Raw genomic sequence first — 16,463 nt, forward strand, 5'->3', positions numbered from 1 at the left:
TGCACAGATCCAATATAGGGATACACAAGTAAATATAACAAACTATTAAACACATAAGCCAATGTATTTATGTGGACATTGAATGTTTTTTTACATACTGCCATACCGTTGTTGACAGTTTAAACTTAAAGGTATAGTCCACCCAAAATATTTAATTCTGTCATCATTTATTCACCCACAAAATATGTATACATTTATTTGTAATGTATAACACAAAAGAATGTTTTAAAGAACGTCTTACAGACATTTTCTTACAGAAAACTAAACCGTTTGGGGGCACCATTGACTACCATAGTAGAAATGTTCCTACTATAGACATCAATAGTGCACCAGAACTGTTTGGTTAAAAACATTCTTCCAAATATGTGCTCATAGACAACTACATAAACTTTACCTGTTTCTTCATCAATGGAGAATCTTCCAAGCCCGCTTCCAGCTTTAAGTGAGTATCTGATCACTCCATCTCTCCCTTTGTCATCATCTTTGGCAGTCACTTGGAGTACATTCGTTCCATGGCGGGAGTTTTCCTTGACCGTGCCCCTCAGAGCGAATTCTGTAAAATACGGCTCATTGAGGTTCTCATTAACGTCAACAACTTCCACTTCTAGATAGGACTCGGAGCAAAGATTTACTGGAAAACCAAGATCTTCTGCAACCACAGAGACATTGTAGAAATGTTGCTTCTCATAATCTAAGCCTTTAGCCAACTTGATGGCGCCGCTTTCTGGGTGGACCTTGAATGTTCCATTGAAGTCATTGGGAAGCGAGTATCTCGCCAATCCCCCAGATCCGATATCATTATCTTGTGTTTGCAGCCAGGCTATGATGGTGCCTACAGGTAGGTCCTCGAACACACGACAACTGTATGACCTGGGAATAAACATAGGAGCACAGTCATTTACATCTTCCAAGTAGACTCTTAGCGTCATCTCTGAAAACAGTTGATTCCCGCTTGCAGCTTTATCTCTTGCCTCAATTATGAGAGCAAAATCTGAGACGGACTCTCTGTCCAATTGGCCAGAAACATAAACAAAGCCGGTTTCACTGTTAATGGCAAATTGAGGGGTGTTTGTTAACAAGCTGTATGAGACTTCACCATTTTGACCAATATCATCATCTGAGGCTGTGACCCGGATTACTTCATTGCCAATGGCTGCGTTCTCCAGTACAACAGCTGTGTAGCTCTCCAGGGAAAATGTTGGGCTGTTATCATTTACATCCTCTACGTTAACAGTCAACAACCTCCAGCTAGATTTCTGTACAAGACCCTGGTCATACACAGTTATGTTAAGGAGGTACCGGTCTGTTTTCTCGCGGTCCAACGGCTGGTAGATGTAAATTAATCCGCTTTCCATTTCAATATTGAAACAGCTGTCAATATTCCCATTTGATATTGCATGCAGGACACGACCATTGAAGCCTGTGTCACCATCATTTGCGTTCACCTGAAGCACGCTGGCTCCCACGGGCATGTCTTCACGGACCGTGATATCAGACGGAAAGGAGTCAAACTGAGGTCTTTGTTTGTTGACTGAGAACAGATCCGTGTAGCCCTCCTTCACTTTGGATTTACTAATGACGGTGGCTTTTTTCAGAAGTTTCTCTGCTAATCTCTCTGCGACTTTTGTGTCTTGACAACTAAAGCTCTGCGATGGCATTCTACCACTCACTAGTGATATATTTACAAAGGTGGTTTCAGAGAGCAACTCACCATCCGACGCAACGATTTTCAAGTTATGTTCGTTCTTTACACTCATCCCAACCAGGGGTCTTCTCAAAGTCAACATCCCAGAGTCGGGGTGGAGATTAAAGACATCTAGTTCATTTCCAGACTGAATGGTATATTTAACCAAACCAAGCTCATCTATATCAATCGCAGACATAGTGATAATAGTCTGCCCCACAGGAAAATCTCGTCCTATCGTACCTCTACAGGACACGCGCTCGAAAAGTGGTCGGTTGTCATTGATGTTCATCACTTGCACTGTGACATTGACTTCGCTTTCTCGCCTATAAGGAGAACCCCAGTCGGAGGCCCGGACAGCGAACGTGTACGTCTCCAAAGATGTTTCAAAATCAAGTTCTTCGGATACCCTCAGCTCTCCGGTGTTTTGGTCGATGGTAAACGGGAGTGACTGAAGGCTGGCTATGCTGTATGTTATGCACCCGTTGTCACCTTTATCCTTATCCTCGGCAGATACGACGAGAATGACAGTGCCGATAGGAACGCTCTCATTGAAAAACACTTCGAATGATGAGCTGGTAAACACAGGCGCGTTGTCATTTGCATCCTCGGTGGTGATTTGCACCTTCGCTGTAATGCCAGTAACAGTCTCCATCACCTCTAATTCGAACAGCTCTTGTCTCAATGTGGTAAACGGTTGTATTGTTGAAATGACACCAGTTAGTGTATTAATATTAAAATAAACAGAATGTAAAGTCAGGGCTAGGCTGTAGCTGACGACAGGTGGATTTGGAGAGATCCTCACAGTCTCGATTATAGTCCCTGGTGGTGCGATTTCATTAACTGTGGTCTTGTAAATCTCCTTTTCAAAGCTCATTACCACAGGCTTTGTCTTTTTTACCAAGAGCTGCACCATCTGAGAGTTGGAGAGCCTTGGTGGTGTTCCTCTGTCTATTGCTTGAAATGTAAGATTACAGCCATATGGAAATGTATCCCAGTTGACCGGGTCAGACATCTTTAGCTTGTACTCATTTCCGAGCAGAGCTCTGTCAAGGACAAACTGCTCCTGTGGGTCACCTGCAATAATGGCAACCCAGTCAATCTCTCCATTAGCTCCCTCATCCAGATCCTCGACTGTGACAATGGCGTAAATCGGCTCTTTGTCAGATAATGAAGGAAAAAGCGCAACCGCAGTCAGCGTTGGTGCATATGCATTGATACGCACAATGTTGATCACAAGTTTGGCAGTACTGCTTAAGCCAGTGTTTCCATAAATTTGAATTTCACGATCAACTGCTAAAACCTCAATGTCATATCTGCTTTGCTTATCTGCATTGGGTCTGGCTATAACAGATACCACCCCGATGGTTGGGTGGACGGTAAATTCCTCCACATCTTCTCTGAAGAAATAGTAAAACTTGCCATTGGAGCCGATGTCTGCATCGGTGGCGGACACCTCAACAACGCTTGTTCCCAACGGAGTACTTTCTGGAACATCAATATAATAAGAAGTGGGAGAGAAAAGAGGTCTGAGGTCATTCATATCCATAATTTGCACATTGACCGTCACATAAGCCTCCAGCCCATCTTTACCAACAGCCTTCACTGATAATGTATAATTATCCAGCACTTCCCGGTTCAGGGTGGCTCCGCCGCCCCCATTAGTCCGTATGCGGAGAAAGCAAAAATCTCCCAGAGTGAATTCCTCAGCCTGAAACAGCCCCTCATCATCTCCAAATTCAATGAAATACTTTATATCCCAGGAATTCAACTTGGACAAAGCAATGCCCATTTTAACCTCGCTCCTAATGTATATCCGAGTTGCAGCGTTCTCATAAATGGTGGCATTATAGATGGAGCTGGTAAATTGAAAGAAGGAGGAACCCGGCACTGGCTCCTGGGGTTGCCCCCAACAATGAAGCAAGTGGAGGAGCAATAAGGAGAAACTGGTCAGATGGATCCTCATGCTCCCCTCAGGGCAGTTGTTTATAGCCATGCCATCATCCAGTCAGCCTGAAAATGAGAGAAATATGCAGTAAACCCATGCATGGGAGGGCATTCATCTTACAAAGATCAATCTCTCAAATAAACGGGATGGCATCTATTTATTCAGGAGCCCTTGGTTGGGATTTATTTAACCGGAAGCCCTTGGTTTGGATTAAATTGTCAAAAATAAATAAATACCTGACCCTGTGCTCAGTGGGCTCATGCCCATTCACAAAACAATGCGATTATAATTCTTTCACTGCAAGACTAAAAACAGCTTGAGGAGCACAAATACGGGTTAATAACCAAAGATTTTACCTTTTTTTAATATTGCAAAACACATTTAATACAAGTCACCTGTTACAAACAATAGTATTCAAATAGTCTTAAAAGTCAGCAACAAGCACAATGTTACTTCTACCGTTCACGAGTCATTGAGCTTGTTATAACGAAATCCTTTGATAATACTTTGATAAAAAAACTACTCTTTAACATATATACATGTGCATGAGTCCCGATTTATAATGCGATCTGAATTAAATCAAACTTTCAATGTCGCAATGATACTGTGGACTATGTTACGGACAACTAACAACCATTCGTTCTCCTACTATACATCAAACAGATAAAATTGAATGAGCTCTTACCTCTGGCTCAGAGAGAAATAAATCTCTGCTCTGTGTAGATCTAGGAACCCGCACTATGAAACTACATCCTTCACTTTGCAAACGGGACTACGCTGCCACTCACAGATGACTGTAATCAATGCAGCTCGCGCCGCCTACAGCGCGCACACGAGAGAACATGATCCCGTGAATGCGCAAACGAAACCGGTGTCACTACAGCGGTTATCGCTGTCCCATAACAACAGGCTCTGACGATTCAGATCTCAAATTCATGAGATAAGTATACAGCCTAAAACAAACACTGATGGAATTCCTAATATTGTTCATCGTGTGCTTATATTTACTTTAACGCTGAAAGGAATTAATTGTAACTAATGTGTGTTATCATATCAAATATTCAGCCTTTTGTGTGACGTGTTGCTACAATGTTTCAAGCCTTTCTGTTAAGAAGCTTGCGTTGCGTTATGTGGCGTCCAACTATTCCCGAGCACTGCCCGAGACATTGCGAAAAGACCCGATGAGAGCCGAGGCGGCGCACGACAACGCACGGAAATGAACGAACGATTGCGGAAGGGACCTCGCTACGGGAAGCACCGTTGAGCGGCTAGTGGAGTCTTCGTCAAATTCCCGAATCCTATTGTGCACGTTTGAGAATACTTTTGTATATTTGTCTGATATCATGTCTGTGTTGTGTTATAACAAAGGATGTGGACAACGTTTTGATCCCGAGAACAATGCAGATGGTAAGGCTATAGATAACACACGTGAGCCGGTTTGCTCTAGATAGCAGGGCGACGTTAACGTTACATTTAAACAAGCAAAACAGTTAACTATTTAAAATACATTGAGTGATGTACTATTATTAATAAAGAAACATTACCCGCATCTCATAAGACTACATTTATGTTATTGAAACGTTTGCATCTATCATGTTGGGGTAATGCATGTGTGATGACATCTATGTATCTCTGATTTTGAAACTTTTGGGTGTTTAGATGCCAGAGACACGCAATTTAAATAAAGTTCCTCTTGTTGACAAATTAATTATATTGTAAATGGCTGTTTATCTCAAATCTTACGCTTAATGTTGTTCGGATGTCTAAATCTAGTGCTGTACTATTTTGAAATGACATTGACTTCAGTTTCGTCTCATTCACAGATGCATGTCAGTACCACCCTGGAGTGCCAGTGTTTCATGATGCATTGAAGGTATAAAGATGTGGGAAGATTTCTTTACGTTATAATGTGAAATATAACCAATGTATTGTTACCTGTTAAATAAAATGTCCTATGAAGTGTTCTGTACGCTCTTTCAGGGATGGTCTTGCTGCAAACGACGAACAACTGACTTTTCTGATTTCCTCAGTATTGCTGTGAGTACTCATTTGTAATGGGACAGTTTGGATGTTGTCATTGGCCCTTTCACAAATGCAACCCATAATCAGTACACAGTTTCTAGTTAATGTATCCGGTCATCTATGCCTTAACACAATAGGTTTCCAAACCATCTCACATCACCGCCGAAATGCCATTAATCCTTGTGATGTCATTTGCTGAAAATTACCTTCGAAACCTATTAGTAGTACAAAGGATGTATGTGAACACATGCTGCCACAATGAACTTGAATGTTCAGAATCACTTCTAAAAAAATGCCTAATCAAAATGTTACCGTAACATTTCCAGAACGGATAGCACTACACAATACAATCTTGCATCATTTTAATGAAATTTGTCTACCACCGTAAATGCTCCTGTCTTTTAGGGTTGCACGAAAGGCCCTCATAATCAAGAGAAGCCCGTTGAGCCTGTCAAACCAGACGTGAAGTCCTCTGCAGACAAGACCACAAACAATCTGAAACCAAAGTTTGATGAATGCATCATCCAAGCACCAAAACCTCTGGAGTCAATCCAAAGACCAAGGTACACATTTGATGGGACCTGCCCCGTACAGAGCAATGCGTCCTTCTGACCAAAACCCTGAAAGACATCACAGCAGCTGTTGTTATTGTCTTTGTAGTCCAGACGAGCCTTTCTCGACACTTCAGCAGAAGATCTCCCCTTCACTTAAGCAGGCGTTGGAAAAGCTCAAATTAACAGAGGAAAACACCCATGATGTAATAGGTTAGGAGACACCATCACAACCTATTTGCTTCTTTCATGTTCTCTTCTTGTCTCTATATACACTGATCATTCTCTTTTTTTTTTATTCTAGAAGAGGAAAGTGATGAAGTTAAGATAGGGACATCTTGTAAGAATGGAGGCTGCAGTAAGGTAGTGTACTCTGGTGCCTTTCTGATTAGAAGCCATGGTTTGTCGAGTTAGGTCTCTTTAATCCATCATAAACAAATGGATTCTCATCAACAACTTTATAACACTCAAAATGACTGATTTTGCGTAATACAATCACATATTTGGATGTGTTGGTCTGTGTGTCATGCATCATGGGCCAGACAAGGACACACAATTTATTTGAGAATTTTTATTTTATTTATGAGCCAGTATCTAGCAGCTCTATCGCTTCTGAGGGAAATGCGAAAACAAATACTAGTTCATTTTTAATTGTGTTGATTGTCACAAATTGTTCGTGCACATCTCGCAAACACGATTGTGAACGGAGTGTGCGATCGTTTTGGATTTGGACTGTCACGCTCATCTGGATTCCCCGCCGCCACAGACCGTGTGCGAGATAATGTGCGTGCGCCATCAAACAAGAGCTGTTTACTGGCACAATATCATCTGTCAATGTTTAGCCTACATTAAAGGAGAATAAATCTGCATAATTTCCACTGCGTGCTGCTTTGTCTTCATGTCGAAGATGCCGATGTTAACGTAACAATTTCACTTCATATTTCCATGTTTACTCTATTGGTTGACATTTATGCACATCTGATTCTGTTGTTTTGCAGACGTTCAGCGGGCCAGCCAGTGATGATGAGACATGCTTGTATCATGCCGGTGTACCTATCTTCCATGAAGGGTAAACTAGCTACCGATCAAAAGTCAATACTTGTTGAAAAGTGTTGCTAGGGGAATCTCTGATAAATCATGTCTGTGGACTCTGCAATTAATAGCTTCTTTTGATCTTTTCCCAATCAAAGAATGAAATATTGGAGCTGCTGTAAGAAGAAAACTTCAGACTTCAACACTTTTCTGTCTCAGGAGGGCTGTACTCATGGAAAGCATCAATGGAAAAAGAAAGATACAGTGAGTGCTTTTTTCTCTCAGCTGTGATGTGAATTACTACAGTATGTTTACTATGGTAAATCCCCTTAGGCACTGCATTTAAATTAAATAAACAGTTTAACGGTGTAAAGGTCCGGTGTATAAAATTCGGCGGCATCTAGGGGTGAGGTTGTGAATTGCAACCAACCGCTCACTCCACCACCTTTCTAAGCACTACGGCTGACACGGGGGTAAGATAATGGACTCCAAACGGTTGAAGGTCAAAATTACAGTTTCAGCGCAAAGGGCTTTAAACGATACCAGACAATAAATAAGGGTCTTATCTAGCGTAACGATCTGTCATTTTCTAAAAAAAAGGTTTATGCTTTATAAACACAAATGCTGGCCTTGCTATACATTTTTTTTTAGAAAATGTACTGAAACTGTAATTTTGACCTTCAACCGTTTGGAGTCCATTGGAGTCCACTATATGGAGTATAATCCTGGAGTGTTTTCATCAAAATATCTTACTTTTTGACTAAAGAACAAAATACATATACATCCTGGATGACAACAGGGGTGAGTAAATTATCATGAAAATGTGTGTCGGAAGTGAACAATTCCTTTAAAGGCTTATATTACTATACAAGTCAATAAATAGTCTAATTAGTTTGTTTGTTAATTTTGGGTTGTTTTTATATGTCTGTACAGGGAAAGAAGGTTGTGCCTTGCAGGTTTGATTGGCACCAAACAGGAAGTCAGGTCATCATTTCCATTTATGCCAAAAATTCAGTACCAGAACTGAGCTTGGTGGAGGGGAACAGCACTTTGGTGAGTAGATGTTGATTAGATAAAATAGTGAGTTTCATATTTTTTGTTTTCTTTATTTTTGCTGTGGTGCATTTAAATGGATACAATTCTTAAGTACCTAAAACAAACAGTTGTATGCATCAATGCATGAAACATTAAAGTACGATTTTTTATGTATTTGTCAGACTTTTTCTGTTTTGAGCAATGTTTCCATCAGCATGAAGAATCCACAGGTTTATTCCTGCTGTGCTGTGGAATTAACCTAAAGGACTGTGCTTTTGCTGAAGCCTGTTGCTTATTCTTTGGCTCTTGATGTATGTAGAAAAAAAGCTTGGCGAACTGTTTGATGTCATGAGCTCAATGTTGCACGCACACAGTATTTCTTATCTAGCGCACAGTGAGGAGGATAACCCCATGAGCCCAGGTGCTCCGGTTACTTTGAAGCTTATCATTCTCCATCCAGGATGTGCTAGGTTTTATGTGGTTCGTATCAAATCTGTACTGTGCAATAATTGATTTTACTGCCCATTTAAATGTTAAATCTTTGTCAGTTCCCCCATTGAACGGCTGTGCTTGCTATTTATCTCTTGAGAAACGCAGTCTGATTAGCGGGTGGTGGACAATGAAATATAGGCTTTCATTGACGCGCATAAATGAAGAATCTTTTAAACTACCTACCAACTAGTCAATTATAAAAATGGGTGGTTTCGTAAGACAATAGTTATGTTTTTATTGTTCACTGCTGCCTTTGTGATATCATGTATACAGTCTCATTGGTTGGTGTTAATTTCTCCTGAACTTATTTAAGGTGTACTGTTCAAATATGTGTCTTTTTCTTGTTTCAGCTCAAAATCCACATTATTTTCGAAGGAGAAAAAGAATTTGAACAGCAGATAAGTTTATGGGGGGTGAGTATTTAGCTTAAAACTGGAAAAAACAACTATCAAACTTACAAAAAAAAAATTTACATTAAAGGTTAAGTAATTTCTTTGTCAAAAAACAGAATGATCGGTTTCATTTTTTTGTGAACACTTCTGCCATTGGTCAGACAAAAACAGATGGTCCTGCCTCCAAACTAATAATGCTCAGGGTTTTTTTGCCAGAGGAAGTAACCTATAAATGGTTTACTCGGTCTCCGTATATTGGGCTGGAATAGGAGAAAAGTATTTCAACATGACAAAATTACACACTTCAGCTTTTAATACACTTCTCAAAATGTGTCATTTGCTTTCCACTTTTTAGGTCATTGACACCAGCAAAAGTTTGGTCAGCATGATGGCTAACAAAATTGAGGTTGTGTTGAAAAAAGCAGAACCAATGTCTTGGGCCCGATTGGATCTTCCACCTGTTGCTCCTCCGAAGGAGGAGAAAAAGAAAGATGTTGACAGTGAAGATGAGTGTGATGATTAAAATAAGAGACTGTATGAAGACCACTATGTAGTATTGTGTGAGATTATTATAGCTCTGTATTGGATTGGGAATTTCATATTATCTCTGGTCTTAAAAACACTTCACAAGTAGACGCATGAATGCATTATGTATGTTTGAAAGCTGTTCATGTATGTCTAGATATTGAAATATATTTATTATACAGAGCGTGTTTGATGGTTTAAATAAATCCTCCTTTTACATGCAGTACACACAATAGGCTATTTTATTGACTAAAATGTTTCTTTTAACTGGAGCTTTTCACATTTCTGGGTTTTAGTCATTAGTCATAGTAATTTAGTCATCCCTTCTAAATATGGTTTTATTTTATTTAAAGCAACAACAATCCCACTGCAACAGAAATGTTTTGTTCAGTGCAGCTTATAAAGAAAAAAGCATTCAAACAATATTTCAACAGGAATGGATGCTTTGGAAAAAGATTGTTCTGCAAAAGAACATGAAATGCATGCCGCTCAGACAGTGATATCCTATGTATTTGCATACTGAATTGTGTTTTACCTCATGTATAGCTGTCATTACACTGAAAAGGTGACAATGAACCAGTAATTTAGTGCCATGCGTTAAGATGCTGGCCATGTCTTGTTTTCCTTCAGCTGTACACGAGTCTCATGACAATAGCAAAACTGAAGCAGACAATTACCAGCTTAAGTTTTTGATTCATTGTAAAATGAGGTTGAGACATAACCTTACTACATTATTTTTGCGTAGCTTTTACAGGATTGTTTATTTTGTATCTTAAATTACGTGTTACTCAGAGACTGAGATGCTTGCCTTGTCAAAAATATTACGTGTAGACTTGTAATATTCAAGTTCACTTTAACCAGGAGAGGAGTGGTTTTGCACAAGTTGTTTGTCTTAAAATCGTATATTCAATTTATGAACACATACACAGAATGCATGTTTGAATTGAATGTTTTCCCATTGGGTGAATTTCTGAAATTAATGACAAACTAAATGCAAACCATTGTGTTTTTAGAAAGATCGATACTGCCCCCTGCAGACCACATTTGATGGTCAAAGTGAGGTTTACTGTAATGCAAAGATGGTGACAAATGTTTAGTAAGCACTGCACAACAATAAACAGACATTCAAACATATATACGGATTAAAGACCATTTATGGATATGCAGTATTATAAATACTGTTGTATAATTGTTACACTGCAACAATAGATTTTTTCTTGAGGTTGACTACCAAAACAGTGATTAGATTTTTATATAGTTTCACTTTTTCTTTAAAGCAATATAGCTACTGTACAATAATGAAAGAATCAGTTGATGTTCTTGTACTAAAAGCAGACAATTAGTTAACGTTACCAAACTTAAGGGTGTGTGGACGGTTTCAGCATAAGTTGTGTGGCCCAATCTCCGGTAGACGTCCACAAAGTAAAACAAGTTTATATTATTCATGAATGCACATATTTATTAGTACGACTTTGAAGTACTAATATGTTAATATTCACTTTTGAGTGTTTGAACCTCGACACTATGCAGACAAGATCATGCAGATGATACAAGATGCAGTAGCACATCTTTAGTCACCCAAAAAAGCTCACTAATTGTTGGGCTCTATAGACGCTTGTTGCTAGGGTCTATAGGCCGGTTTCTAGGTCTAGCTGCCTTTCATCTGGGAGCTAGGCGTTGTTAGGCTTTGAGCTGGTTGCGAAAAATCTTTAACCACTTCAATCTCAAATGTTTAGAATAAAGTTAGTGGAATAAGAGAACATATGAAAAGCAGTGCAATCAAATAGTATTCATGACAAGCCAAGAAAGGCTGTACAATATAGACTCAATATTGTCCCTTTTACACATGGAAACCATAAAGTACGGTTAATCCCATACAACAATAATTTATAACCTTTTTCCTATCGTTTCACATTCACATAAATACTTCACTTTTTAACTATGGCTATAGATGTAGGCATTAAAGCCAGAATAGCATTGGCTCTTTTAACCTTAGACATTAAAAACAAGACTAGAACATACTGCAAAAATAGATTTTATTTACTTCATTTAATCATTTTAAAACGGTCAAAAATCAAATCTCTTCTGAACATCAGAGGCTCCAAAGACAAAGTTTGTGTCAGTGGCCTCAGTGGTCAAGCATTGATCCTCACCATCCTTAGTGCACAAAACAGACAAAAAAGGTGGTTCAAATGTAATTGCAGACAATCCTTAAACATTAAGAGGAAAGTGCATCACTTAGGTATAGAATATATTAGTATGCATGAATGTCGTAGTTATACAACCCAAAAACTAGGCAATACCAACCTCACTGAAATACTTGTCAATAAGAGCCTGAGCTGCTCTGTATACGGCGTTGTTCTCGTGGTTCTGGAGAAACTCGATTCGGTCCAACCCGCCCACTTCCTCCACCAGCAAACAGAGTTTTTCCACCTCCCCAAGTTTCTCAGCAGCCTGTGGAAGGCAAAGTTATTGCTTGCAAATTCCTCAATACGACGTACTTGCAACATGGTTGTCTTTCAAACCCACACAAACAAGCAGGTGACTCACCAAGAAGATATTATTAATGGCATCCAGGATCACCAGGATCGTCTTTGTGTCTTTAACTTGAAGTAAACCCAAGATGGCCTCTAGAGCACCACATTTGACCAGATGAACCACTTGGTCAATGGTTCCACCGCTTGTGTAGTTTGTCACCGCCCAGATGGCCTCTCGCTGTGTTTTAAAGTCACCCTGCAAACATTACAGACCAAAGGATCACGGTTGTTCGGTTACTAACACTTTCAAATATCTTCTCCAGAACAATGTCATACCGGTTTGAAATTACGAGTAAGTGACAGAATGTTCATGTTTGGGTGAACTGTCCCATAAAACTCCCATGCTACCCTCAGATTTACAAAGACTAGCATTTCATTTAAATGGAAGCATAAACGTATGAGAAATTATGCGGGGGCATAAGATTTACAACTTAGCAAGGGTTTAGCACTTACATTCCTTAAAAGATCCACTAGAGGCGGCAACAATCCACATGTGATAAGTTGTTGAATCTGTTGGCAGGGTCCAGCGGCGATGTTGGACACCGCCCAAGCAGCTTCCTTCTGAACACTGGATTTGGGATGTCGCATTAGTTGAGGCAGGGCGCTCAGTACACCTGCATCAATCGCGGATTGTGTCTGCAGGTCTGAGCCGCTCACAATGTTCCCGATCGAGCGCAGGGCTGGGGTCTGAAGTGTATCGTATGAGACAGGTGAGATTAACTTCAATCCTGACTTCCAAAGCATTAATCTCTAAAAATGGCTGGACTCCTTATGTAATTGTAAGTTAAACAAAGTAAAAAAAAATGCAATTTCAAATTATATAGGCAATCAATAACTCAAATTTGGCTGTGATCCGCAATCCAGCACAATGATCATAACATTAAAACTTATTTACCACCACAGCAAGTTCCTCAAAGCACATGAGCTCAATCAGTCGTGCAAGGATCCCGGTCTTAATCACAACATCAATACGCTCATTGGGTCCGTCGGTGAGGTAAGAGATTGCCCAGCATGCATCAGACAAGATGGATTTGTCACCGTGATGGAGCAGTTGAATGATGGATGGGAGCATTTGCTGGACGGCACTAAAACGAGGGAAGGGATTTTTATTCCTGCACAGGTTGGAAAGGGTCCACGTCAGGTTGCGGAGGTATCCCACCTGCAAAAGAGGTCCGCGTGAGATATTCTGTACGTTTATGTATAGGCCCATGTGCAAGGGATCTTTAGAAGGAACTCACTGGAGCATCTGGCGTGAGTCGGCCTAACAACGCAGGAATGACTCCACAATCAATCAGGGCGTCACGATATGACGGACCATCACCTATAAGGTGGGAGAAAAATGACTAGAAATACTTTCAATACTTCAAAAAGTTTAAAACGTCCTTTCTATTTGCTTTGAGATTGCCTTCAGTTTTTCCTGCTGAAATTCTTAAGGATTTACTGGTTATTGTCAATTTATTACTTTAAAAACAATATCTCCCAACATATTACCAGAGACCATTATCAGGTGAATTAAAACCAAGAAAAAAAACATTGAAAAGTCCCAAAACAATGCACAAAGTAATTTAGTAGCATTTAACAGTAACCATAATGGTATTTGTGGTGGAGACAATTAGAATGTAAATAGCAAATATATATTTGACATGGATTTAACAAATGTCTGCTATTGTCCCCCACAAATATTTTCTTTATTCATCATCGTCATACAAAACCTATATAAGACTTCTGTAGAGCACAAAATATTTTGAGAAACGTCTCTGTGGATTGCATCTATAAAATAGAAGTAAATGGGGGCCATTTTTTTGGTTACTGCCATTCTTCAAAATATCTTGTTGTGCAGAAGACTCCAAGCTTTAGAGAAGCTCTAGGGTAAGTGATCATCTTCATTTTTGTGTACACTATCCCTACTAGGGTTTTTTCTCTGATAAAGACGAACAAAAGTTTTGATGTGGATTCCCTCTCAAAAGCACAAAGTAATCTCACCAGCAATGTTTCCTAAAGCCCACACAGCCTGTTCACTGATGTTCAGCATTGGTGAAGCCAGCAGGGCGATGAAGGCTGGCACCGCCCCGTGCTCAACCACCTGCTGTGTGTGCCAGGAGGTGCCAGATGCCACATTAGTGAGAGACCAGGCAGCCTCGAACTGCAGTGTAGGGTCATCGTGCCTCCCCAAAAACTCCACAAAACGAGTCAGCAGTCCTGCTTCCACGATCTCTTTCAGAGGAGGATTCCTCTCCCGAGAGAGGAGCTTCCTGCAGAGATGACATGGCGTTAATGCATATCTTATGGCAGATGGTACTCCAAAGTGGTACAGGGCATTTATGCTTTCCCCTATTTTGATGCCCTGGGTTTGGATTGCAGTTATAAAAAAGTGGAGCTTGATAAACGTTTTGATTGGTTGCTGTACCTTGCTGCTTGACAACCCTGTCTTTGTTTCTCAGGACAATCACTGCTTACATTTGCAACGATGTCTTGAATCGTCGCAGAAATGACCTGAATGGATTTTAAAGAGTGAGTTGCAACAATTGCGAAAAATAAAGTTGTAAAAAAAAGTTAAACACCTGCTCGTTGTCAGTGTTGAACTCGGGGGAGAGAGGTTCCTCATCTCCGTGGCACGAAATGTTCCTCTTCTTCAAAATACTTTCAACCCTTTGAGCTTTTCGGAGCTCGACGCACTCCGCGATTCTGCGGTCGCGCATTTTCTGCAAACACAGACAATTCGTGGAGGAGCTCGAGACTTCAAAGTGAAAAGAGGAACAGAACGGAGGTACATACCGTTGGCTCCTTGCCCTTGTTCTTAAATTTACTCATGCGTTTATCAGACACATTTTCTGTCGGCATTATGATAACACTTTACGTTATAAATATAAACAAGCTTTACAAGACGCTTCGACAACAAACGATAAAGCGCACAATCGTTATCGGCAGATGTGTCTACTACGCCGTACGCGTGTGTTCTCAGACTCAACAATGAGATACACTTGCAAAGAGCGTTAAATAGATGAGCACAATTATAAACAGGTGATATTCATTTGGAGGCCCAAACGCCTCCGTTCAGGGTTCACTTATTAAGATGATGGTCCATGTTTTGGTTCATAAGTGAGAATAACATAAAACCAAGTGCTATCATTAAAACGTTGTTCTGAACAACTTGTTCACTAATGTTGCAAAATACGAATACAAAAATTGAATTCTTTAAATGTTGTGTTCTTGTGTCATAGAGGCCATCGATGGTCTTGCACGAGACGGATATGTATTTGCTATGCTTGAGCGACTTAGTTTAAGATATTTGGAAGAATGCTTGTAACTAAACAATTCTTGCCCATATAGAGAATGTGAAGCTGACGTCACGCCCTATGTTTCATGTTGCAGTGGCGCCGCCATCTTGGGAGGTTAATACGCAACTGCTATTATTGTTCTGATATGTACCGTTAATTGTTTTGTTTCACATATGGAGAAATCGAAAGTGAAAGAACCGGCTTTTCGTGAACTCTTTTTTGCTGGATTTTGCATAATGCCATTACAGTTATTAACACAGCAAGCTCGACCTATCATAGTTATATTTCCTAATCAAACAAGAAAAACAACACAATGTATTGAACGCACTAACAGCCATCCTCTCAAGATGGCGCAACATTCAACGCAGCGTGTCGTCGATAAGCTCTATTGACTACAATTGTGGGGAAAAATACAGTGGCGGTCAAAAGTGACCCAGAACTGTTTGTGTTCCCTTCTTCAAAATATCTTCGACAGAACAAAGAAGTTTATAAAGCATTTCTCCTACTATGGTTTGGAGGAATAGAGGGACCCGTGAAATATTCTCGATATTGTTTAATTGCCATTCTTGACTATTTCACATTATTACTGAAAACTGGTAAGTCAGTCAAATCTAGCGGCAAGGTTGCGAATTGCAACCAACCGTTCACTGTTGAACCAATATAGGACAGCTGACAGAACATTCGTGCAAGGGGACCCGCTTATGTAGATAGAAATAGCTTATTCTACGGTTATAAAATACTCTTTATACACATCTGAAGACATAGCTATGTATTGTCAATTGCCTTTCTGTCAATAGATCATTCCAAAAATTACACACTGGACCTTTAAAAAGTTCCTAAAATCATGTCTGAAAATCAAGTCTCACATCCCCTCGAAATATCTCTAAACATATGATTGGTTTGATGACTATTTGTTAAGCACAGATAACTTGTGTACAGAAACCTGAAATTATTGCAGAATACACTA

General features: G+C 39.9%; 3 protein-coding genes across 3 annotated transcripts in view; 1 reads left to right on the forward strand and 2 right to left on the reverse strand.

Moving 5' to 3' along the window:
* Positions 1 to 3,680, reverse strand: part of fat3b (FAT atypical cadherin 3b) — a gene marked incomplete at both ends in the record, with an annotated part of 45,374 nt that extends 41,694 nt beyond the window's left edge. Inside the window, one exon of the mRNA XM_079447892.1 lies at positions 395 to 3,680. Coding sequence (XP_079304018.1) covers positions 395 to 3,680 — 3,286 coding nt within the window. The remainder of the gene's footprint in view (positions 1 to 394) is intronic.
* A 722-nt stretch (positions 3,681 to 4,402) lies between these two features.
* On the forward strand, positions 4,403 to 10,808 carry chordc1b (cysteine and histidine-rich domain (CHORD) containing 1b). The gene is made up of 12 exons (XM_079448102.1): positions 4,403 to 4,576; positions 4,732 to 5,039; positions 5,456 to 5,505; positions 5,613 to 5,669; positions 6,060 to 6,217; positions 6,315 to 6,418; positions 6,510 to 6,568; positions 7,204 to 7,274; positions 7,396 to 7,501; positions 8,171 to 8,290; positions 9,115 to 9,177; positions 9,512 to 10,808. The coding sequence occupies exons 2-12, from the start codon at positions 4,976 to 4,978 to the stop codon at positions 9,677 to 9,679; spliced, it is 1,020 nt and encodes a 339-aa protein (XP_079304228.1). The 5' UTR covers positions 4,403 to 4,576; positions 4,732 to 4,975; the 3' UTR covers positions 9,680 to 10,808.
* A 639-nt stretch (positions 10,809 to 11,447) lies between these two features.
* On the reverse strand, positions 11,448 to 15,387 carry kpna7 (karyopherin alpha 7 (importin alpha 8)). Its single transcript, XM_079449458.1, has 10 exons — positions 14,994 to 15,387; positions 14,780 to 14,920; positions 14,626 to 14,711; positions 14,202 to 14,470; positions 13,457 to 13,539; positions 13,114 to 13,377; positions 12,672 to 12,905; positions 12,232 to 12,414; positions 11,989 to 12,135; positions 11,448 to 11,838 (listed from the first exon to the last, which is right to left on the reverse strand). Exons 1-10 carry the CDS (start codon positions 15,057 to 15,059, stop codon positions 11,749 to 11,751), a joined length of 1,563 nt encoding a protein of 520 aa, XP_079305584.1. The 5' UTR covers positions 15,060 to 15,387; the 3' UTR covers positions 11,448 to 11,748.
* Positions 15,388 to 16,463: the final 1,076 nt, after the last annotated feature.

The sequence above is a fragment of the Barbatula barbatula genome (assembly GCF_947034865.1).
Source record: "Barbatula barbatula genome assembly, chromosome: 24".
Taxonomy (NCBI): domain Eukaryota; kingdom Metazoa; phylum Chordata; class Actinopteri; order Cypriniformes; family Nemacheilidae; genus Barbatula; species Barbatula barbatula.